Source organism: Malaclemys terrapin, chromosome 4 (assembly GCF_027887155.1).
Source record: "Malaclemys terrapin pileata isolate rMalTer1 chromosome 4, rMalTer1.hap1, whole genome shotgun sequence".
In the NCBI taxonomy this organism is placed as follows: Eukaryota; Metazoa; Chordata; order Testudines; family Emydidae; genus Malaclemys; species Malaclemys terrapin.
The window spans coordinates 146,017,194-146,042,383 of NC_071508.1; the positions used below are offsets into that span (position 1 = coordinate 146,017,194).

Sequence of the window (25,190 nt, forward strand, 5' to 3'; positions counted from 1 at the left end):
TGTGAACCCAAAGTGTCCGTAATTGATTTCCAACTGTTGGGTTTCTTTGTAGCTAACAACATTTAAAGCACTCTTCACCGGAAAGACTCGTTTGTTGATTAGGACATGAGTGAAATTAAGATCCATCGAGCCAGAACCTTCACTAGTGTAAACTGGCATCAACTGCATTGAAGCCAGCTGGACTTCCACTGGAGTCCGGGGAGCGACGCCGATTTGCACCAGCTGAGGAGGTGGCCCATAGCGAGCGATTTAACTTGGCGATGTCCCGCGGAATTTAAAATCTCGTATCCACTGAGCAATAAATGATCTTCGCCCCAGCAGTGTGAACTGAAAGCAGAGTGACACCAAGTGCTGATACCCTTAACTAGAGCAGGAATTCAGCTACATTAACGGGAAGGGAGATTTAGCTTAAGGTTTGGCGTGGGGAAGTACAGATAATACAGTGGCAGGGGCATTGTTATTTTGGGAGGGGATCACTGTATATCCCTACGCCGGCTTTGGGCGAGAGAGATTTCTCCACCACAGGGAACTAACTGCTGAGATGACACATTTTACACATGCTTGTAATAGTCAGAAATCTTATTGTTTAACTTCCTGCAGCAAAGGTGTGAGGAGCTTGGGTTGTTTAGTCTGACAAAGCGAAGGCTGAGGGGGGATATGATTGCTCTCTTTAAATATATCAGAGGGATAAATACCAGGGAGGGAGAGGAATTATTCCAGCTCAGTACTAATGTGGACACGAGAACGAATGGATATAAACTGGCCGTAGGGAAGTTTAGGCTTGAAATTAGACGAAGGTTTCTGACCGTCAGAGGGGTGAAATATTGGAACAGCCTTCCGAGGGAAACGGTGGGGGCGAAGGACCTGTCTGGTTTTAAGATTAAGTTAGACAAGTTTATGGAGGGAATGGTTTAATGGTAAACCATATTAGCTGAGGAATACCAAGCAATGGTAGGTAAACAGTATAATGGCTAACAAGGGTCAGGCTGGAGACTCTTGCCTACATGCTCGGGGTCTTACTGATCGCCATATTTGGGGTCGGGAAGGAATTTTCCTCCAGGGTAGATTGGCTGAGGCCCTGAAGGTTTTTCGCCTTCCTCCACAGCATGGGGCAGGGATCTCTAGCAGGAGGGTTCTCTGCCAATTGAAGTCACTAAGACACAGGATTTGGGGACTTCATCAGCAGAGTCAAGGAAAGGGTAGGGACGGTTTTGTGGCCTGCAGCATGCAGGGGGTCAGACCAGATGATCATAATGGTCCCTTCTGACCTTAAAGTCTATGAGTCTATGAGGGGCCACCCCGGCTCCCAAAAGGCAGGGGAGCCGTGTGAACTCTTAGGGGGATTAGATGATCCAGAACAGAGCAAACTCCAAGTTTACTTCTGCTTTAATTCATACTCCACAAGGACCAGGTGGAGGAGGCGAGATTATCTGAGCGTTTTGGAGACGTTTTAAGGCCATGGTAACAGGGCCGAATCCCTTGGTCCTACATCGGGGAAGGTGGGCGGGAACGTGGGAGAAGGTAATAAGTCACAGCGGGAGGTAGCGTCTTTGTGTGAGAGGCTTGCATTGGCTGGCCCATTGCGCTTGTCTGTCCCTATGACAGCTGGCACAAGCCGTGGGGAGCTCTGCCAGACCTCCTCCTGAGTTGTGAGGAGCTGAGTGACGGGGAAGGAGAGTAAGGAGTTGTTATTAATGTGCAGAGAGAGAGAGAGCTGGGCCGGGGGTTCCAGCCTTTCTGAAGTATGAGGCATGATGTTTAACAGCTGCCGGATAAAGTACTGTAGCCCGGCTGTTTGGTGAGAAATACAAGCTGCCCAGAAAAAGCAAGAAAATCCAGACGTTGAACCTTTCAGCCATTGCAACGACGGGCAGTTAGGAACTGGCCCTTACCAAGGCAAATGCTTGAGAGCTCCTAGGCAGGCCATAGTTGTGTGCGCACGTACACCCCAGGGGTGATTGCCCTGAACGCAAGGACTCCGGCTCGTTTATGGCGATTCCCACGAAGGTTGCAGGTTTGTAAGCCACTTTGCTCTAGCGAATGGTGGCATCTGCAAGGGGGTCACGGTCTGGCCTGGGCCCAGGCAATGGTGACGGTGTCTCTCAGTAGCTAGGAGGGATTCTGGCTGGAGTTTTCAGTTGGGGCTAAGGAGTTAGGTGCTAAAATCCCTTTGATCTTCAGTCGGGGTTGAGTGCCTAACTTCCTAAGCCCCTTTGAACCTCCCAGCCTACGTGAATTTTACAACTGGCCTTTCCGACAGTACAGGGTGCTAATTAGGAACATCTCCCCATGTGCACCCTTGAGAATGGCCAGTGGAGGTGCTGGGTTTAATCATTCACACAGTCACCCATCCCATCCCAAGTCTGGGGCAGGGGGGAATTCACCCCTGTGGATGGGGGACACTGGCTGGCTGCAGACCCACTGGTGGAATAGAGTTTGCAGGTTTCCTGTACCGCTGCAATTCTCCTTGGGATGGATTTTTCCACTACTACATGCCTGGCACCTGGGTAGAACTGTGGAACAGTGGAACACACTGGCTGTGTCTCTCGGGCACCTCTCATCTTGTTACCAGTGGAACACCTATTGTGTTTTCAGCAGTGGAAAACGTTTTTAAGACACAGGCCCCGAGCCTGCAGTCCTGCTGCAGGCTAAACTCCCTTTGGAGTCAGTGAGAGCTTTGTCTGCACAGGATCCCCCCCACCTTGAAGGGACAGCTGTGTTTTCCCACTCCAAACAACGACAGCGAGAGGGCAGATGTTGTCAGATTTCCTTTAAGATCTGAAAGCTTTTGTCCGGGTTTGTACAGCTTCGCTAGTAGAGGGTTGTGCAGCTGGTGACGTGCTAAGGCCTGGTTCCTTACTACGTGCTAACCTGTGCTTTGGATGTAGGGTTCACGTACAATACCGCCAGCAAGGAAACCTGCGAACGGAACCACCACCAGTGCTCCCAGCATGCCTTCTGCACCGACTATGCCACCGGCTTCTGCTGCCACTGTCAGTCCAAGTTCTATGGGAACGGCAGACACTGCTTGCCAGAAGGTAAATTGTAGCGGGTGTGTGCAGAGCTTCTGTCATTGACTTGTTCTTTGAGACTGATCCAGGGTGTTGTGTCCTCTTCCCAGGGGCTGCTCACCGTCTCAACGGTAAAGTAAGTGGGAATCTCCTGGTGGGACAAACGCCTGTACATTTTAGTGCCGTTGACTTGCATGCCTACATCGTTGGAAACGATGGGAGAGCCTACACTGCCATTAGCCATGTACCTCCGCCGGCAGCTCGGGCGCTCATGCCGCTGACTCCCATCGGAGGTCTCTTCGGGTGGCTTTTCGCTCTGGAAAAACCAGGCTACGAGAACGGCTTTAGCGTCACTGGTAAGTCACGGTTGAGTACGCAATGCAAACAGGGCATGGGCTGGGGCCCACTGACCCCCAGGGGAGCCTCTCCCCTTGACTTTGGGGGGCTTTCAAGGAGTGAGAGGGGTGGGGTGGAACAGCTAATCGTCAGGAACGCCCAGTGTCGTCTGACTTCTGCTTGTTTTCACCTTCTAAATCTCCTGAGTTATGGGCCTGGTTCTGTTGATGGAGGAAATGAGTTATTCTGGGGGATCGTGGCAGGCAGCTGCCTGCCGTGCCCCCCCTCCTGGCCAGGGGTGCTTCTGCGGTACCCTGCTAACAATTTCTCCCGTCTGCAGGGCTCTCCCGTTACATTCCCTTCTTCCAGGCCCTCCTGGCCTAGCTTCTCTTTCCTTTGCCCATACGGCAAACCAGAACTGCAGCCATCACCATCACGATTCCCCTGCTGGCCAGAGGCTCTGCTCCAGCTCACAGCCAGGCCCCCTGCCCCTGGTGGCCTCAGCAACGCTCATGACCCCTGTCGCGGCGGCTTCCTGCTGCCCTTCCGGTGGGACCACCTGATCCAACACAGGTGTAATCAGGCCTGGCTAGGCCTCAGGCCTCTGGCCCGTAAGGGCAAGCCACCCCTGTGACAGGGGTATTAACAGGTTGTCTTGTGTAATGGCTACGTACTTCCCCTCCTCTCCTCACACCCGGTGCCTTTCAGCCTTGAGCACCCTAACCCCCATTCCTCCTTTTTATTCCCCTTCTGTGACACTCACTGTCCTCTGGCTGGTCTTCTCTGGAGCTCTCCTGAAAGGGCCAGAGGGTTCACTACAGGGGCAAGAGGCATTTTTCCCTCTTGGGACTAAGGCCCGTGGCCAGTGGGAGGTAGGCCCCACAATACCTCCGAGGACTGGGGCGTAAGTGTGCGGTCTCCGGGTGCTCCCAGGCCCCATAGACTTGGAAGCTAAAACACCATGCAGAGTCTCCATCTCCATGTGATCCTATTACACCAGCGTTGGCCCAGCCTTTACACCCAAAACATTATTGCCAAAAAATCCGGTCAGTACTTCTGAACGATGGTTTGGAATCCAAGTGACTAGCAGCGTTAACCTATTCGGTGCTGGGTAACGACTCGGATGATTAGTCTCCCCTTTGTAGATGCATGTGACGTGGTGCTCAGCTTGGGAGGCCGTGTGTGATATTAGCACATGCAGATCTTTAAACCCAGCCTCCTGAATCCAAAGGCTTCAGAAAAGGTCGGTATTATCCGCTCTGGGCTAACGATCTGCTTGTGTTATCGGTCTCAAATATAATCTAAGAATTGGGTAAAAAGATCGTTAGTTTACCCATTAAAACAGCTGAAACAGAGCTTGATTTTCTTCCCTGTTCATTGTAGGTGCTAAATTCACCCACAGTTTGGACGTCACCTTCTACCCAGGAGAGGAGAGAGTCCATATCACTCAAACAGCTGATGGCCTGGGGCCAGAAAATTACCTAAGCATTAAGACACATATTCAGGGCCAGTTGCCTTTTATTCCAGAGAACTTTACTGTCCACATTGCACCGTACAAGGAACTTTACCACTACTCTCACTCAGGTATGATTGGAGGTGCCCGGGATCTCATTCATTGTGTGTTTTGTTTTGCAGAGCAAATGTTGTTAGCCTGCTATTAGCCAGGCTGTCGTGTTTGCCCACAGCATGTTATGCACACTGGAATTCTGCAGCGTTCTGCAGTAACCAGTGGCCATTTTTAAATTTTCCACCGTTATCTGCAGAGAAACTGCTTCCTTGCAGGACGTTCGCTTCCCGTTTTTTTTTGGGGACACCTCCCTTTTCTAGGCAGAAGGACTTGGTGCATTTCCGGGACTCTGTGCCTCATATAACGTCCTCCCCGCCGAAAAGGGCTGGACTGCAGAGATGGAGTCCAAATCCCAGATCAAAATCCTCCCCTGAATTTTGCAGATGGTCTCTGCCTCGCTGAAGGGATCAGCTGAAAGCCAGGAACTGAACAGTGCAGAATATTGGGGTGTTTGGAATCCAGATCTGAGCCCTGACTCGGATTTTGTAGTCTGAGATTGGTGTGGCTGCAGGAGTCACGCTTGAGCGATAGGAAGCCTCCCTCCCATCTCCCCCGCGTGCTGTGCATGCTTGCTTCCTCGTGAAATCACTAGGTTTCCTGCTAGGGTTGCCAACTTCGTAATATTTAAAAATGGACACTCCCGGAAGCATGCCGGAATCTCTCCTGCCCTGCTTCTTCCTCCCTGAGGCCCTGCCTCTGCCCCGCCCCTTCCCCCAGGCCCCGCCCCCATTAGCTCCTCTTTCTCCCTCCCCCTGTCGCTCTCTGCTCTTCCTGGCTTCCCCACCCCAGCCTGGTTAGGAGGGACTCTTCCGCGGAGCTGGGGCTGGGAGCTGCAGCCGCCTGATGCCCGTAGGAAGCGGCTCCAGCTGAGTAGGGGCCGGCGTGGGTGATGACCCGGCACCTCCGCCACCCGCAGTAACCGGACTTTGGTTGTCCGGTCAGTAGATCTGACCGGACGCTGTCAGGTCCGCTTTTCGACCGGACTTTCCTGTCAAAAACCGGGCACCTGGCCACCCTATTTCCTGCATGGCAGTGCTGAGGGCTAACCACAGGCCATTGGCCCAAGCCCGGTGCTCACCTCTCCAGTGAGTGAAAGTATCATGGTCATCAGTGCACAGAATTAGTCTGTGAAAACACGTTGTATTTACTCCTTTCTTCATTCTCTCCTCCACCCCTTCTCCATTGCTTGGGCTCATCCACCTGCTGTTGCATTACTCCTTGGAGCAGGGACTCCAGGTTTGGAAATTGCCCAGCCCAACAGGGCCTGGATCCGTGATTGGAGCCTCTAGGAGCTGCTGTGGTGCAAATAATAATAATTCATCAAGCTACCGCATACTTGTGTGACCAGGGTCCTTGGCACTGTTTTGCAGCCGTGACTTCCACAGCTTACCGGCAGTATTTCCTCACCTTTGGGAGTATCAACCAGACCTTTGCCTACCAACTGCACCAGAACATCACCTTCCACGACTGCCCGCCCGCCCGCCACCACAGGGACGTTCCTGCCGTCCAGCAGCTGAGCGTGGATCGGATCTTCGCTTTGTACAACGATGAGGAACGGGTCCTGCGCTACGCCATTACCAACCAGATTGGCTCCAGAGAAGGTGAGCTCTACCGAGTCATCCTCGACTCAGTCGGCCTGTTGAAAGTAGGGGCCGAATTCCCTGCCGGTGCAACACCCCTGCTTTCAGCGTGGCCTAAAATAGTATGCGGCAAGGGGAGGGAAGATGGGTGTCAGTCTAATGTGACTACAGGCCCGGCTGTGAGTGGAGTGGTGAGCTGCACCACCAGGACTAGACCTGAGAGGCCTTGTGTCACTGAGTCACAACCCTCCCCTGCTTCCCCTGGGTCCCTGGGGGTTGTGATTTCCTGGCAGTGTATTGTACCACCTCCTGCACTGGCTAGGCTGGGCAAGGTGGAGTCAAAGCTCTCTGTTTGTCTGCTCTAGGAGGGTGGTGAAGCACTGGAATGGGTTACCTAGGGAGGTGGTGGAATCTCCATCCTTAGAGGTTTTTAAGGCCCGGCTTGACAAAGCCCTGGCTGGGATGATTTAGTTGGGGTTGGTCCTGCTTTGGACTAGATGACCTCCTGAGGTCTCTTCCAACCCTAATCTCCTATGATTCTATGAATGACCGGCTGACTCCAGTGGCCCCAGACCAAACGTCTCGGTAGCCCGTGCGAGAGAGCAAGGGGAATTTTTCCTCCTCTGCACAGGTGCATGGTCCAAGTGGCAGTCTGGCCCTGGGGGTAACTGCTGGTGGAATGATACAGTTCCTGTGAGCACACACAGGCTTGTACGTGCGCCAATAGCACAGTAGAAAATGTCTGTGGAGCTCAATTAGGCCATGTGTACCTGGGCAAAACGCCACTGGCCTCTGGCTTTGCCCCATTTCACCCAGGTGGAGTTTTCCCACTGCTATTAGATGACTGTGAAGGGATTGGATTTGTTTTGTCCTGCTAAGCACGTGCCATTATGATAGATCCCTGCAGGACCTCATCTGCTCAGGATTCGGCCCACAGCGACAGCTGTTAGTCTGAGTGCGTGGGGTACCAGCGGGGGTTTCGCTGGCTGCCATATGCTGTGCTTTGAGATACATTCGGTTTGGTTTTGAGGCAGCTCTTTCCCGCTGTAAACTCTGCTGCACGGAGGGGTACGAAGCCGTCCACGCGGCAGACAGAGCTGGCCCAGAATAACCACGCAGTGTTCCTCAGTGCTGAAAGGCAGAACTCCGGGCTCTGGTGTGTTTGTTGGACGTGCAACCCCCTCCCCAGCCATGAAAAAACGTAGTGAGGGGCTGGGTGGAAAGCAAGTACCCTCCCCCCCACACACATCTCCCCCTGCCTTCTCTTGGCAGAGGTCTGTCTCCATGCTGAAATATCCAGTGGCCCATCGTTTGAAATACAGTGAACCCCATTTCCCAGCAGCCGCTGCTGTTTCCTAAAACTTCAAAACTTTAGTCAAGAAAGTGGTAACATTTCCCCGGCTTTCTGAGCTTTCACGAGATTCGGCTTTGGCTTTAAGACAAAAGTAAAGAAGCAAAAATGGGGATTTTTCCACCCAACTCTACTATGGTGGTGTCTAACCGACTGTGTTAGAGAACAAAATGGGTAGGTTGGTCTCTCCTCATTCAAAAATGCACCGGGACATCCATGTGTTACCCATCTAGCCATTTCAGTCCCTTCTTGCGCAGCATAAGGACAGCACTTTAGCAGAGTGGGGTGGAAATTTCACGTTGTTGCTTCATTATTTTTGTTCTCCAGCCAAAGCAGATTCTACATGAAACTTTACTGGGAGTTCTGTGTACAGGGATGTGTGTGTGGGTGTGTAATCTCTGTCTAATCTACTGGCACAGGAGTCGCTCAAGAAAAGCTAGAAGAAGAAACGCTCTCGTGATGTCTGTACAGGATCAGGTTTGGAGCCAGAGGCTGCGTTCCTTGTGCAGACTTTTATTTCCTGGAGTGGGGTGATCAGAGGTGGCGCTGAGTGTATTTTGTAGCACCACGCGCGCAGTGAGCACGGTTCTGGGTGCATCCAGGGCCTGCCGGCATCAGTGGAAAGATTCCAGGGGCGCTGGAGCAGGCCCCCGCTGTGTCTGCGTCGTTACCTGTTGAGTTGCACATTGCCGTCCGTGGCGAAAGGACGGAGAAGCCGGAAGGCCTGAAGTGTGGCTATAATGTAAATGTGGGGAGGAGAGAGCTGATTAAGGCCACGTGGGTGGGTGCTAGCCACCGTCTGGTTGGTTAGCTCGCGCTAGAGCTGGTTGTCCCTCCGAAGAGGGGTCTTCCTGAAACCCAATCTCCCTGTTGGTCCCCAGGGAGCTCTTATCTAATTGGAATGCGTGTAGAACAACACAGCTGCCTGTACTTTCTGGGAGCCTCATTGTTTCCAGGAGGATGGAGTAAAAGGGGCCGTGTCCTTTCTGAATCAGTAATTGGGAGCCAGAGCTATTGACCCTCCTCTTCCCTTCCTGACCCCGGGGAATTTAAAGGGCATGTTGTGTGGAATTTAAAGGGCATGTTGACTCTCGCGCGGGGCAATCACCTGGGAGTGGAGAGCTCTTCCCACTACAGGGTGAAGCGATAGGGCGTGTGCAGGGTGGATGTGCTCTGCTTAAGGAGCCGCTCCTTGAACAAAAGCCTCCCCAGCCTCCTACCCTAAGCAAGTAAATTAGTTCCAGCTCTTGGGGTCAGAAAGCCAAGCTATTTAATAGAGGCCATAAAGGATCCAAAGGGGGACGCTAGCCAAGTGCAATAATGGGGTAGAGGAAGAGCCTTTTGAGAGCACAGCCGGGACCAAATGTGAGAGGGATTCAGAGTCTGCGTCTCAGGGACGTCTCCATGTCAGGGGCCTGTAGCAAATGAATTACACCAGGATCATGGCCGAGTCCGCGTAGCCTGGGCTGATTGCAGAGATGGGCATGAAGACCCAGGTCCCAGCACCCCCAGAACTTTGGGGAGATTCAGATCCGCAGGCAACTCCGAACAATGCAGCCAGCGGGGCAAAGCAAAACTGGGCCCCCGCCGCCCCTCGCTGGGGGAAGGTTGGCGCTGGGGCTGGAGTTAGCAGCTGCGATTTGTAGGCAGGGCTGTGCTCTGGCCACAGCCAGCAGAAGCCCCGGCAGCCTCCCTAAAGCCAGGCAACGTGTGCCCGGGGGGCTTGGGCTGGAACGGTCCCAGTGCCGATCCGATGCATTCTCAGTAATAGGATCTTGGGCTGGAGCTGCCGGAGTCACGTCAACACTAGTGGGAGTTCTGGTGCTACAGCCACTCCTGCGTGCTGGGCTGAATCTACACTGTGCCGGGCAAGCATATCTCCAGCCCAGAACATGCGCCCTGGTGAGTAAGGGGCTGTAAAATGCCCGAGTGCTCCCCCCATATGGGCTTCCTGTATCACCCATCGCAGCCTGGTAGGACAGCAGCCCTTGCAGGGCCCTGGTTCCTGTGCAGATCGATGGGGAGTGGGGGAAGTCACGGCTCTTTCCCAGCCCCCGTGCATTGGTGAAAACACAGTCCAGCCCTACGGACTCTGATTCATGGAGTCCAAGGCCAGACGGGACCATTGTGATCATCCAATCTAACTTCCTGTGTAGCCCAGGCCAGAGACCTCCCCCAGATAAGTCCTGCCACAGAGCTTTTGGGAAAACAGCCAACCTTAATTTAAAAATGGTCACTGATGGAGAATCCACCACGACCTTGACAAATTGTCCCCCTGGTTAATTACTCACCCTGAAAAATGTACACCTCATTTCCCATCTGAATTTAGCTAGTTTCAACTTCCAGCCATTGGAATGATTTTGTGGTTTGCATTGGTTACCCAGAGGGGTATTCTGGGACCTGTCCAAATGTGTAGTAGATCACACCTACTCCCTCCAGCTGATAACGATATAAATTGGGCTGGTCTTCCGGCTGGTTTTCAGATGGGCCAATGTAGATCATGCCAGTTTCCATCAGGAAAACACAGAAGCAGAGGAGACTAAATCGTTTGAATTACGATCTTGGTTGAAAGCTGGCGAGTCTTTACTCATGCCTTACGGTGTGGTCAACAGGAGTTTCGCTTGTGTAAGAACTGACTATAGACTTCAGGGTTTGGTCCTGACTGGTCTATCTATATTTAAAGCTGGTGGAACTTTACCATCCTGGAAATTCCTTTCGTTGAGTTTTTTGGTGGTGTTTCTAGGAGACGTAAACCAACAATTCTCGATTTCATCCCAAACTCGCAACAGGTCCGGGGAAACCTTTTCAAAAGCCCCTACGTCACCTAGGCCCAGATCCTCAAAGGCATTCAGGCACCTAACTCCCATTGACTTAGGCTCCTAAGCCACCTAGGTGCTATTGAAAATGGGAATTAGATTCCTAAATCACTCAGGTGCTTTTGAAATTTCTACCCCAGGGCCCAATCCAGCATCCATGCAAACTCCGTGGGAAAGACGCCCTTGGACTCCACTGGGTGCTGGGTCAGGCTCCTCACCTTTTGAATTGATCTTGCCAGTGAATTACGAGGTTTTAGGTAGTTTCTCTAACCTAGAGACAAAGTCCAAAGCCGAATTCAATCTCTCCCTGACTTCCCTAAACAGGGCACTTCAAGAGCCAGTTCTGGCTTTGCCCGGGCCCGTGCATGGGGCAGCGCATCGGAGCAGCCTGGGGGCAGATTGTTTCGAGTCACACTCTGCGTCCTGGTTTCCTCCTGCTCCTTGGGGGGGGGACATCCTGGCGCAGCTGCGTTGGCTGTTGTGTTGGCTGGAGCCAAAGCTGCGCTACGTGCAGGAGGGGCCTGTATATGGGGAGCCCGTCTAGTGGATTAAGGGGGTGCCTTCCACCTCCTTAGTGCCAATATGGGATGCAGGACAGAGCAGCCTCCAGCCCTAAATTAGCCAATAGCTGCATCCCCAGCAGCACTTACTGTAGTTCTGTCTTTATTTTGGGTGACCGGCTGTGCATGGGTTAGCTGTAGAAAGCTCCAGCAGGCAAGGTGCATTCACTCACTCGCTCACCGTTGTGTGCCTGGGTCTTTCTGCACCACTAGGACACAATTCTCCAGAGCTGCACTGACCTGGGATGTTCTTCCCCCTCTCTGCGTCCGGCACATGGGGATGCAGAATGCCTGGTGGGTTAGAGAACTTGGCCCTTCTGCTCTGTGTGCGAGTGATACGGTGGTCAAGGGGCAAGCTGTAGTTGCACTAACGGCATCTTCATTGCTTCGCACATGCGATACAGCTGTGTGCCCTGGGAAGGCAGTGTGGGCTAGTGGGTAAGGCCCTGGACTTGGGAGTCAGGAGAGCTGGGGTCTGTTCTGAGTTCTGCCACTGCCCTGCTGGCTGACCTTGGGCAAGTCACCTCACTTCTGTTTCCCTTCCTTCCCTTTGGGGCAGGGACTCTCTTGCTATGTGTCTCTGCAGTGCCCAGGGGCTCTGATCTCAGTGGGGGCGTCTGGCTTCTCCTGTAATATAAATACCCGTCCCGTGGCGCCTCATCCAGGTTTGCCTTTTGCTTTCTGGCCAACCTAGGTGGCCCCGACTTGAGCACAGCGAACCCCTGTTACGACGGCACCCATGCGTGTGACACGACAGCGCGGTGCCAGCCGGGCACCGGTCTGGATTACACCTGTGAGTGCACGGCCGGCTATCGGGGAGACGGCAGAGACTGCGTGGGTAAGTGGAGAACACCGCTAGCGGTTTCTCGCCGGCCGCAGGCTTAATTCTGCAGGTCAGGCTTGGCGATCTACAATCCGCCATCTTGCCTTTCTCTGTACATCCTTCCTGAAGGGAGATTTATAATGATACTCGCTTAGTGAGAGGGTACCCAGCACTTTTCATCGGACGAGCTCAAAGCAGGGTAAGTATCATGGTCATGGGGAAACTGAGGTACACAGCAGGTATGGCCCCGATCCACACAGGGATTTAGGTGCCTTCCTGCCTCTTTAGGTGCCTGAGTCCGCCATTTAGGTGCTACTGGCATTTCCAAAGCCGCCGTTCAGCTGCCGCCTAACCCAGGAGGTGCCTAAACCCCCAAGGCTCCTAAGTTTCCACCAGTTGGCATCTGCAAAGCTGCCGATGCCACCTCCCAGCGAACGAGCTGCTCTGAGCCCAGCTCAAGCCGAAGCCGAAGCCTTGGAGGCCTGAAGGATTCTCAGTTCAGGCAGGGATCCCATCACGCCGGCACGGCCTGACCCCAGAGGCGTGTTCTGAGTCTGCCTCAGGCCCAACACCTGTCAGACCCCGCAGCAGGGGGGCTGGAAGCAGGCCGCTGATACAAGGGGGTGCAGTACAGCACCCACACGGAGACCGCCAGTGCCCAGGGAGATGGCGGGCGGGTGTGAGGGTGTGAGAAGCAGACAGAAACAGTTCGGTTGCTAGGGCCTGGGCTGCCTCGGCGACTGACCTGGCTCAGGGGCCTGTCTTCAGTAGCAGGTTTGCAGCTGAGGGAGGTTCCCATCTTTGGCCCATCAGCCTGGAACACCAGGCCAGCAGCCTGAGCCCCGCTCCTTGGCATTTCCCGCCTGGCTAGCTTTGGCAGCACCCCCCTCAGCTTGCTGGCTTCTGAGGATCCTTGTCCGAGGAGCCTCACTCACCCCGTGCGTTGTACAGAGAGCCTGGGAGCCTAGCTTGGGGCTGAGAAAGCCGCAGGCCACCGAGAGCGACGCCTTCGTACCTTGGAGGATCTGGGCCGATGACTTGAGAAAAGCCACATAGTAATAGAATAATACTTACCTAGTAGGTAGCATCCTTCGTCCATACAGCTCCAAGCGCTTTACAAGAGAAAGTCAGCAGCAGCATTGTACAACAGGGGAAACTGAGGCAGAGAGGCACAATGACTTGCCTGTGGTAACTCTTCAGGCCAAGAGAACGTAGGTCTCCTGACTCTATCCCCTGGACCACGCTGCCTCCTTTGCGGGCCTGTGGCAGAGGTGGGAATAGCTTCCCTCAAGTCTCGTAGTGCTGGGCTTACGCTGCTGAACTGGAATCCAAAGTTTCCGGGAGCTTGGTTGTGGGTTTTGGCCCTGCTCCAGGCTCTAGCCCTGTCATCCTGCCCTAATTATGTTGAACATTTTTAGAGGGGGAGGAAAGTCTCCCAAGAATTTTGCTGGAAGGGAGGAAATTCTAGACATGTTTGGGGGGAAGCGGGATCTTCGGAGCCTGATTCTGCCCTCGGTGCCTGTCATGCACATCAGCGGGGTTACGCTGGGGTAAGCGAGATCAGGATCGGGCTCCGTGCCTTTGAGTAGAGCTGGTGTTTGTTAGTACATGAAAGAGCTCAGAGATCTGCTCATCGGCAGAGATTTCTCTCGCCCTTTACTGGTTCTAGTGGAAGGGGGCAAAAGGTTCCCGCTGAAAGAGAGCCAAACCGGTGCTTAGAAAGGGAACATTTACGCTCCTGATCAGCCGGTTTAAACGGAGACCCCCGTGCCGAGGCCCCCGGGAAGTGCGAAAGCAAATGTTTTACCCAGCCGGCTGTGTAACCGGGTTCTTCTCTTCCTGCTCAGACGTCGACGAGTGTGCGGAGAGCCTCAGCAGATGCGGCCACCGCTCCGTGTGCATCAACTCTCCGGGCAGCTACAGGTGTGAGTGCCCCAGCGGGTACCAGCTGGCAGTCGACAGGCCTGTGTGCGTGCGTAAGTGTCAAGCCCCTTTGTGAGTCTCCCTCCACCCCCACTGTACGTTCCCTACCTGCTACAGCGCGTGCCAAAGGCTTCTTTCCCAGGTCTCTGCTCCCACTGGAGTCGGAGGGAGCTTTGCCATCGCCTGGCAACTAATCAAGAGTTGGCCCCAAGCACTGGCCGGGGCACGTTCCAGGAGGGCCTAGTCGTGCCGCCCGTATTCACCCTGCTCGGCGCTGCCCTCCCGGGAGCTGCCCCATTGATTGCCAGGGGACAGCCCGTGTGTAAGGGTGGTGGAGGGAGGCCTGGCTCCTCAGCGGCACCAGTGCTGCGCGCGACACGCCTCAGGTCGTCCCCACCGCGCTAGTCCGGGCGCTGGCCCGCACACCGAACCCTCTCCCCTGAGCTCGGTGGTGCGGGAGCGCTCGGGGGCGGCTTTCACTCAGGTAGCTCACCCGTGTGCTGCTAGTCCTCTGTCGCCGTCCCACAATGTCCCCCGGAAGGACAGACACATTCTCCCGCAGCTCAGCTCCCTGCACGCCGCGGGGGGCGCCCCCCAGAAGCCCGACCGACATGCATGGGGGAGCGCCGCGCCAGTGAGGACCCAGTGACGCAGGCCGGGCTTTGCAGGCTGGCTGCTCACACCTGGGCAAGGCTGACTTGGAGCTCGGACCCGGGTGCAAATCACCGGGCTCACCCTGCAGTGAAGACGGGCCCTGGGAGGTGGGACAGGGCAAAGGTGGCCTTCCGCCATCTTTCAGTGCAGGCCATCAGCACAAGTTAAAGCAGCCTGAGGGCTGTAGTGGCTTGTAATGCCCCCCCCCGTCCCCCCGAGGGCTGTAAAGCCAGTGGGCATCACCAGAGCGCAGCGCACTCTAGCCAGGCCCCCATCCCAGCCCTGCCAGGCCCTTGTGTGCTGTGGGAGTGGAAGCATAGAGATGGCGATGCTGTGCGAGGGCCTTACCCATTTGCCGTGTGACGGTGGGATGGAGGGGGCTGGCTGGCTGCTGGTCATTTAGGTGACCACGGAAAACCCGCTCCCGCAGGGGAAGACGCTTTCTTTGTAGGGAGCTGTTGTCGGGCCTAGTCCTTTGAATGGCAGATGGGCCAGGGCTGGGCCTCTCTCGCTGCTGTGCCCAACGCTCTGATGAGCCCGCCTACAACGGCGTGTAGCCGATCTACTACTGCCAGCAGCAAATATCTCCAACGACACTAGACGGGGAGGGCTCCGAGTGACTACAGAGAAATCTTTCCTGGGTGTCTGGCTGGGGGGTCTCGCCCACAGGCTCAGGGTCTAACTCAGGGGAGGGTAAACTATGGCCCACAGGCCGGATCCGGCCCATCAGGGCTTTCAATCTGGCCTGCGGGGTTGCCAGCCCCATGGCGGAGCAGGGCTAAGGCAGGCTCCCTGCCTGTCCTAGTCCTGCACCATTCCCGGAAGCGGCCGGCACCACATCCCTGCAGCCCCTGGGGCAGAGGGCTCCGTGCGCTGCCCTCGCCTGCAGGCACTGCCCCCCCCCCCCCCGCAGCTCCCATTGGCTGGGAACGGGGAACCGCGGCCAATGGGAGCTTGGGGATAGTATCTGCAGGCAAGGGCCATGCGCGGAGGAGCCGCCTGCCCCACCCCACCCCCACAAGCCACTGTCGGACATGCTGGCTGCTTCTGGGAGTGGCGTGGGGCCAGGGCAGGCAGGGGGCCTGCCTTAGCCCTGTTGCGCGCTGTTGCCAGCCCGGAGCCGCTTGAGGTAAGTGGCACTGAGCCAGAGCCCACACCCCCAACCCCTTGTGCACCCTGCCCCGCAGCCCCCTGCCCTGAGCCCCCCAACCTTTTGCCCTGAGCCCCCTCCCGCACTCCGCACCCCTCCTGCACCGCAACCGTCTGCCCCAGCAGTACATTCATGGCCCTGCATGCAATTTCCCCACCCAGATGAGTCCCTCGGGGTTTGCCCACCCCTGTGGTCACCAGATTTGGGGTCAGGAAGGAATTTCCCCCAGGTCAGATTGGCAGAGACCGTGGGGATTTTCGCCTCCCTCTGCAGCATGGGGCACGAGTCACTTGCAGGTTTAAACTAGTGTAAACGGTGAATTCTCTGTAACTCAGTCTTTAAACCATGATTTGAGCCAGGGGCTAGGGGTCTGTTCCAGGAGTGGGTGAGGTTCCGTGGCCTGCAACCTGCAGGAGGGCAGACTAGATGATCACGATGGCCCCTTCTGGCCTTAAAGTTTAGGAGTCGGAGAGAGCAGCTCCAGGCCACTCACAATCCTCGTGTCATGTCGTTCCCTTTCCAGCAATCCCCCCGCCGTCCAACCCCTGCGAAGACGGCAGCCACACCTGCGCTTCGGCAGACCGTGCCCGCTGCGTTCACCACGGAGGTGGCTCGTTCAGCTGCGTGTGCCTCGCGGGTTATACGGGCAACGGGCATAATTGCTCTGGTATGTACATTCAGACTGGCCTGGCTGGGTTCCCCACCTCCCTGTCTCCCTCTGGAGTGCTTCCCTGGCAGGACCCCGTTCTCTGCTTGGACCGTTGGGAGGAGATGTCAGTTTGGGTTGGTGATGACACGCTGCAAAATCCGGATCTGGACTCAATGTTCAGGGGGTGTTGGCATGGCCCCGTTCCAAAGAGAAAGGCCATTGGCAAAATTCAGCCGCATCTCTGGGTTCAGATTTTGAACCCCCCTAGAGGCCGGGGTCCTTTGGAGCTGAGGGGCTGTTCTGGGCCCATCTCTACATTGACTTAACCCCATGTTAGCCTGAAGTCCCCAGGCATGTCCTGGCTCTTCTTGGGCTACAGAACGTACCGCCTGGGCAGGAGGAGGCAGGGTTACTGCGAGCCTTATGCCTGCTGGATTTTCCTCACCCAGGACTGTGCCCATTGATGCCAGCGGGCATTGGGCCAGTGTCTTCAGCAGGAGCAGGACTGGATTCTCCTCTAGCCTCAGGACTGGTTGTGACTTCAGACCCAGAATCCTCTTCTGCCTCTTCATTGCCCCCTGGAGAGAGGCGTGGGGGTGGGGTAGCGATTGGCTGCTGGCTTGGACCAGGAGTAAATTATGGCAAACCCCCACCCCCATGCCGACTCAGCTGTGCTGGCCCGTGAGTGGGGGGGACGAGCCAAGGCCCAGCCCACTCCCCGTCCCCCTGCTCCAGGGATGGAGCAAATGGACGCTTAGTCCAGTCTCTTCCTGTGCCCGAGGGCTGGAGAGCCAGCGTAAGGAGGGATGCATAGTCCAGGGTCTGAACTCATGCATTCCTCTCCACGAGCCCCTGCAGAACATGGCCCGAGGGTCTGGTACGCCTGGCTCAGCACGGGCTGCCGTGACGTGCATCACCACAGCCAGCCGTCAAGGGGATCGGTTTCTGCGGCATGGAGGGTTTGCAACCTGTTGAGCGAGTCCACCTCTCGAGGCTCTGGTGATGCTCCAGCCGGGGCCGTGGACAGCCAAACCGCTCCCTGCCGAAGAGGGCAAGCAGCCTCTTGGCAGAGGCCCTGAAGGGGACTTCTCCTCCCCTCCCCCTAGGCGCTGTCCTGCTCCACATCTGTATTTACAATGCCAAATACGTTCACTGCCTTGCTGCAGCTGGTGGTGCTGCCGGGGCAGCGAGAGCAGCGCCGACGGGTGCGCCGTGCGCTAGCCGTAATGGATGGGCAGAATGACCTCGTGCGGGAATCCAAACGCTCACACGTGCGTTGCACTTCCCTGATCCCGGGGTACTGCTCTAACACGACTACCACAAAGGAGGCCCTAGGCCATAGCTAGATTCCTAGACGCCGTGGAAACCGATGGACCGGACCGCTGGCCTGATTCTGTGCTGGGGACAATCAACAGCAACAGCGTTGGTCAATTTCAATAGGCTCTTAAGAGCGGGTTGCTCTCTGTGGGGTCAAGGGAGTCAGTCTCTTTCCCCCCCCCCCCCCGCTCCCCCTTATGCTACCTAGAGCTTGGGTCTGGGGATAAGCAGGAGTGCCCCTCGCTCGCTGGCTCCCCCAAGTGGGAGAGTGGGAAACCGACTGAGCCCGGGCTCTGCCACGGCACCCCTGAGCCTGCCCCTGGGGTGGGGTGGGGGTGGGATAGACCAGCTGTGAACTACTACCTTGTGGGATACTCCTGGTAGGGGGCGGAAGTGTGTGTGTGTGGGGGGGGGGGGGGGGGCGACACAGCTATGTATAGGCTGGGTGCGGGAATCTAGCCATCACCACTATTATTATTATTTATGTTGCAGTAACAACTAGCGGTCTCCACTGAGATCTGGGCCCCCCTGTGTCAGGAGCTGTACAGCCCTCTAGTGAGCGACCGCCCCTGTTCCAAATGGCTCGGTCGTGCGTTTCCGTACGTGTTAGCACAAGGGTGGGCGTCAGGGTGGAGCTTTATTATGTAGCAGAATTTCTGTTCCCACCAACATAACTGCCCAGAAGTGTCTTGCCATGAAGCAGGCCATGAGGGTCAGGTCTTTATCTCCACTCTTCCCGCTCCAGCCCCCGCCAAGCAAACTGGCCTCACCCAAGTCGCTAGATGGGCTTGGACACACGCTTCTGGCCTGATCTTTGCACAGCGCAGCAGTCGCGTGGGATGGCGTTGGGAAGCACAATTTCATCGCCGCCTGTAACGTTTTGCTGCCTCGTGGAAGGGAGCGATGGTGCACGGTGCAGCCCAGACCCGGCCCAGATCTTGGCCCTGAGCGCAGGAGACACGTGCTGTGGTGCGCTCGCCCTTCTGGAGCCCCGCCATGGCACTGCGACTGAGCAGAGAAGGGCGGGGGCCAGAACCTGGGTGGTTACTCCGCTGCTCCGAGGGTTCCAGGCCCTGCAGGAGGGGGGCGCTCCAGAGCGGTGGGTGAGGAGTGGGTGAGGGTGAGGAGGCCTGAGAGGAGTGTGATGATTGGAGGCTGTAGGCAGTTCTTAGTGGGACCCACCGGCTACTAGAGCTGATAGGTCCTAGTGCCTGGAGCACTTTCCTCGCCGGCCTTTCAGTGTGGCCCAGCGTGTGCCAGCAACCCCACGGGGGTGAGAGCTGCAGTGACCCCAGTGCGTTCCGTGAGAGAGACTGGAGGGAAAGGGATTCAGGCCCTGCTGTTGATGCGTATCCTGAATCCCCTGGGCTAGGGGAAGGGGGCACTCTGCGTGCAGGAGCTGGTGCTGTGGCGTAGGGGCCAGCCCTGAGTCATCTGGACGAGCGGTGCCAGGCGAGGCTGGTTCTGTCCCCTTAGTGCCCTGTGCTCCAGCCTGCCACGGTGGTGGGTGACCGAAAAGCAGAGTGTGGTAGTGAGGACTCAGGCCCCACGCTCCGTGGCAGCCAGATTCCGGGCGCTGGCCACGCTTATTGTAAGGATTTGATCAGGCTGGGTGGCTGCACTGACCATCCCTGGCTCCGGCTGGCTGCTTTCGCCTTCTCACAGAAGTTCAGTGCAGCCCGCGGGTGCTGTGCCGTAGCTACGCTGCGCCTCTAGCACCTCGGAGCAAGAGCCAGCTTGGCTTCTCGCCACCACTGAGAATCTCTCCTTTGCTTTCATCCTCCCGCAGTGGCCGAGCACAGAGTGAGCCCTGTGGCCACAGCGGCCACGTGGTTTCCCAGCCTGGCGGCCTGCCCGCCGGCAGGTTAGAATCAGAATCATAGGAGATATGGGTTGGAAGGGACCTCAGGAGGTCATCTAGTCCAAGCCCCTGCTCTCAACTAAATCATCCCAGCTAGGGCTTTGTCAAGCCGGGCCTTAAAAACCTCTAAGGATGGAGAGTCCACCATCTCCCTAGGTAACCCATTCCAGTGCTTCACCACCCTCCTAGTGAAATAGTGTTTCCTAATATCCAACCTAGACCTCCCCCACTGCAACGTGAGACCATTGCTCCTTGTTCTGTCATCTGCCACCACTGAGAACAGCCGAGCTCCATCCTCTTTGGAACCCCCCTTCATGTAGTTGAAGGCTGCTATCAAATCCCCCCTCACTCTTCTCTTCTGCAGACTAAATAATCCCAGTTCCCTCAGCCTCTCCTCGTAAGTCATGTGCCTCAGGCCCCTGATCATTTTCGTTGTCCTCCGCTGGACTCTCTCCAATGTGTGCACATCCTTTCTGTAGTGTGGGGCCCAAAACACGTTCGCACTCTGGCGATTGCGTCTGGGTAACGAACATGTTCCTCTCCCTTCCGCAGATGTGGATGAATGCGCCGAAGGCAGATGTCACCAAGCCGCCGCGTGCTACAACACGCCTGGCTCCTTTTCGTGCCGCTGTAAACCAGGCTACCAAGGGGATGGCTTCCACTGCACACCTGGTAAGGGATCAGGGGCTGAAGGCCTGATGCAGTGTGAACGTCAGGACTGGCCCATGCTTCTGCTGAGCATCATGTAAACGCTGCTAGCGTGGGAGGTGTGTGACTGCTCCACCGGGGGGAGGCTGTGTGCGCCCGGACTGTGGCGCCGCCCCGAGGCCCGTCCCCATTCAGCCTCCTCCCCCCAAAGCCCCACCCACGCTCCATCCCCGGCCCTGCTCGGCCCCCCCTCCTCCAGGCCCCCACCCACAATCACCCCGTCCACCACTCTTCGCCCCCTCTCCTGGCCTCCCCGGCTGCTCACCACTCGCACGTGCCTCTTCACCCCATCCCGTGAGGCCCCCATGTGGGCAGAGCCTCCAAGGAAGAGGACGATTGGGGGCGGGGCCACGGCCAGAGTGCCCACTCTTTTGGTGGCAGCACACTCCGAAGGCCGCGGGCCGGCTGTTTGGAGAGGCTCAGCCTCCCCTGGCCTCTTATACCCACCGCCTGGGACTGTTAGCCTTGTCTTGCTTCCCTTGTGCCGCCTGTTTTGTGTACAGGAACTCCTCGCTTAACGTTGTAGTTGTTCCCAAAAAATGCAAGTTTAAGTGAAATGACGTTCAGTGAATTCAATTTTCCCATAAGAATTAATGTGAAAGGGGGGGGGGGGTGTTAGTTTCCAGGGAAATTTTTTTCACACACACACTATAAGTTTTAAACAAACAATTTAAGACTGTACACAGCAATGATGATTGTGAAGCATGGTTGAGGAGGTGAAGTCAGAGGGTGGAAGAGGGAGGGCTATTTCCCAGGGAATGCCTTACTGCTAAATGATGAACTAGCACTCGGCTGAGCCCTCAAGGGTTAACCCAATGTTGTTAATGTAGCCTCACACTCTACAAGGCAGCACGGATGTAGGGGGAGGAGACAGCATGGCAGAGAGAGACAGACACACACACACCCGCTGTGTGTGTTAGAGACGTGCATTGCCCCTTTAAGTACGCTGACCCCACTCTAAGTACATTGCCTTTTTAAGTAGATCAGCTCTGTCCTGAGCCCTGTCGTGCTCTCCCCCCCCCCCCCCGCTCTATGCAGATGGGGTAAGCAGGGGGGAGGGGGACACCCTGACATTAGCCCCCCTCTTTCTCTCCTCCCCCACACAGCAAGCAGGAGGCTCCCAAGAGGGCAGGAGGAGCACATGGCAGTGGGGGGAGGGACAGCTGAACTGCCGGCAATTGATAGCCTGCTGGCCGGCTGCCACACGGGTTGCTGATGGGGGGGCTACCAGTCCACCCTGGTTCCAAGCCCCCACCAGCGAGCTCCAACGGGCTGCTCTTTCTGCAAGCAGTGGACAAAGCAGGCAGCTGCCAAATAACGTTATAAGGGAGCATTGGGCAACTTGAAATGAGCATGTTCCCTAATTGGTCAGCCACGTAACAACGAAACAGCGTTAACCGGGACGACTTTAAGTGAGGAGTTGCTGTGCTCTTGCCCAAGCAGGCTGGCCAAAAGTCACTGAACGCACGAGCCTAGTTCTCTTAGCTGAGCACACTGGCAACACGTGGACCATGCTCCCCTTTCTACTGACTGCTCCACTAGTGGATATCCTATCTCCTAGAACTGGAAGGGACCTTGAAAGGTCATCAAGTCCAGCCCCCTGCCTTCACTAGCAGGACCAAGTACTGATTTTGCCCCAGATCCCCAAGTGGCCCCCTCAAGGATTGAACTCACAACCCTGGTGTGACAAATGCGGTTCTGGCGGAACCCAACTGAGAGTGCCAACTCAGGACAAATTGCTCAAATAGGGCAGTTACAGCCCAAGGCTGGGGTTTTTCCACCTCTAAGGCAAACCAAACCGGCCAGACTAAGACTTCGGTCTCACCCCACTGGCTAACCGCAAGTCTCACAAGCAATCTCCTTAGACACTCCAGTTTCCCAGTATTACCACCAGTGCCACACGTTATGGGGACAAATGGTTATAAAAACCAATACCCCAGTAAAAGAAAAAGGTTCTCCTGATCCCAAAGGACCAAGCCCCAGACCCAGGTCAATGTACAAGTCAGACCTTACCCACAAATCACGCTACTGCCAATCCTTTAGAATCTAAAATCTAAAGGTTTATTCATAAAAGGAAAAAGATAGAGATGAGAGTTAGAATTGGTTAAATGGAATCAATTACATACAGTAATGGCAAAGTTCTTGGTTCAGGTTTGCAGCAGTGATGGAATATACTGCAGGTTCAAATCAAGTCTCTGGAATACATCCCCAGCTGGGATGGGTCCTCAGTCCTTTGTTCAGAGCTTCAGTTTGTAGCAAAGTCCCTCCAGAGGTAAGAAGCAGGATTGAAGACCAGATGGAGATCAGGCATCAGCCTTATATAGTCTTTTCCAGGTGTAAGATCACCTCTTTGTTCTTACTGTGGAAAATTACCGCAAAATGGAGTCTGGAGTCACATGGGCAAGTTCCTGCATACTTTGCTGAGTTACAAGGCGTATCTGCCTTCTCTCAATGGGTCCATTGTATAGCTGATGGTCCTTAATGGGCCATCAAGCAGGCTAGGCAGAGCTAATCTCAGCTTGTCTGGGATGTCACCCAGAAGCATAGCATAAGTTTGCCATACAGACAGTATAGAGCCAATATTCATAACTTCGACTACAAAACTGATACATACATATAGACAGCATAATCATAACCAGTAAACCATAACCTTGTCCTAGACACCCCATTTGACCCCCTTTATACCAGATTTGGGTGCCACTACAGGACCTTGGTTGCAACAATGATCTATATGGTCCCAGTTTATGTCAATAACGTCACACCTGGGTTTAGCAGGCCAATGCTCAAACCACTGAGCTATCCCTCCCCCCAAAGATATCCTATCGCCTAGAACTGGAAGGGACCTTGAAAGGCCATCAAGTCTAGCCCCCTGCCTTCACTAGCAGGACTGAGTACTGATTTTGCCCCAGATCCCTAAGTGGCCCCCTCAAGGATTGAACTCACAACCCTGGGTTTAGCAGGCCAATGCTCAAACCACTGAGCTATCCCTCCCCCTTATGCTACCAGAGGTGCGCCATTAGCTCAAATGGTAGAGGCCCTGCTGAAGGGCCCAGGGTCAAACCCTGCTGATGCTGGGCAGAACAATGATTGAGTACAGTACTTTAACGGGCGTCCTGTACCATTCACTGGCGTCTGTACATGGCCAAAGCTTATCTGCCTGGTTTGGCCAGTGTTCGCCATGGGGGTGCAATATGAAAACAAATACCCAAAACCAAATTTGCCCCTTCAAAATGTGGGCCAGTAAAGGAAACTGGATTGCAAGGTGGGGAAGGGGAGTGGCCTCTAGTGGTTAGAGCAAGGGAGCAGCAGTTTTGACTCATGGGGTCTATTCCTGACTCTGCCTCGGCCGATCAACCGACCGCTCTGTGACTCAGTTTACTAGCCTATAGAAAGGGACTTGTACTATTTGCCTCCCATGCAAATGTACCTGAGGCTGCAGCACCGCAGTGAACGAACTGAGAGAGGCCAGAATGAAAGACTGTCCACATGGGCAGCGGGGAGACTAGTCCTCGGCCCCGCCCCTTCAGCCTGAGGCCCCACCCTTTCTACCCATCTCCCACCTGAGTCCCCCCACCGCAACCGGAGGAGCCCCGCCCCAGCCGCCCTGAGTCCCGGCCCACCAGCCGGCCCGGAGTGCTGGCCGGCCCCGGCCGCGGCCCCAGCCTCCCCGAATCCCAGGCTGCCGGCCCACCCCAGCCCCTGCCCGCTTCGGGGGCGGGGAGGGGGAGCAGTGGAGCAGCCTGGGCTGGGGCCACAGGGGAAGAGCGGGAGGCAGGAGGGGGGTCTCGGGGTGGGGCATGGGCGGGGCCACGCCTGCTTGGGGAGACTTGGCCTCCCCTGGCCTGGGATACCCGCCGCCCGTGGCTGTCCATGTATGTTGGATTTTACCTCGGCGTAACCCCTGTTTTGTTGCTGTGTCTGCTGCTCACTGTCGCGTGCCTGCGGGCAGAAACCGCCCATCGCCTGACGCCGTGTGAACAGGAGCGCCTCTATCCACAGCCCGCCCATGGGCTTCGAGGGGTTTCTGCCCACCCGGGGCTGCACAGACCCCAGTGCGACGACGAGGGGAACTACAGGCCGCTACAGTGCCACAGCAGCACCGGCTTTTGCTGGTGTGTGGATGGAGCCGGGCAGGAGATCGCTGGGAGCAGACGCCCACCGGGCACCGCCCCGCCGCGCTGCAGGACATCAGGTGAGTGAGCCCTGCCCTCCTGAGGCTGCCGTGGGAACTGCCGTGGGCTGCCGTCGGCCCTTCGCTGATCAAACACAGGTATCCATGAACCCTGCTTTTCCTCGTGCACAGCCATAGCCAGTGTAAAATGCACCCGAGTTCCTGAGTGCTACAAAGCCCCTGCCCTGGGCACCTCCACCTGCCCCACGGGGCGTGGAAATGGGAGATGGAGCTGTAGGTAGATGAGCCCTTGCGTTGAGGCTTTGAACCCTGTTCCTTCCCCCCTCCGCCACACACACTTGCTGGCAGTGGGGCCAGGGCGCTGGATTGGGCTCCAGATGCCGTGGGGGTCTATTTCCAGCTCTGCCACTGAGCTGGTGTAAGTCACTTTGCCACTTTAGATTGGAAGCTGTCTGGGGCAGGGACGGTCTCGCTCTAGGTATTTGTACAGCGCCTAGCACACTGGAGCCTCTACTTGCTGTTGTCATGATATACCAGAGCTGTGGGTGCACCGCACCTCTCAGCATCAGGCCCATAACAGCAGGTGTATTAAGGTCCCTCTGATGAGCACGAACATAGCTTGTTACTAATCTGCCTGCTGAGTAAGGCAAAGTACATGGGGCAGGTGTTAGGTTCACTCCCTCTGGGGCACCTGGCATTGGCCACTGTCGGTAGACAGGATGCTGGGATGGATGGACCTTTGGTCTGACCCA

General features: G+C 55.9%; 1 protein-coding gene across 1 annotated transcript in view; it reads left to right on the plus strand.

The window, feature by feature from the left end:
* Window positions 1-25,190, plus strand: part of NID2 (nidogen 2) — a 53,811-nt gene that overhangs the window by 19,464 nt on the left and 9,157 nt on the right. The window contains exons 5-13 of the mRNA XM_054025526.1: window positions 2,889-3,038; window positions 3,122-3,367; window positions 4,731-4,931; window positions 6,285-6,515; window positions 11,916-12,059; window positions 13,892-14,020; window positions 16,295-16,438; window positions 20,151-20,270; window positions 24,256-24,498. Of these exons, the coding sequence (XP_053881501.1) occupies window positions 2,889-3,038; window positions 3,122-3,367; window positions 4,731-4,931; window positions 6,285-6,515; window positions 11,916-12,059; window positions 13,892-14,020; window positions 16,295-16,438; window positions 20,151-20,270; window positions 24,256-24,498 (1,608 nt within the window). The remainder of the gene's footprint in view (window positions 1-2,888; window positions 3,039-3,121; window positions 3,368-4,730; window positions 4,932-6,284; window positions 6,516-11,915; window positions 12,060-13,891; window positions 14,021-16,294; window positions 16,439-20,150; window positions 20,271-24,255; window positions 24,499-25,190) is intronic.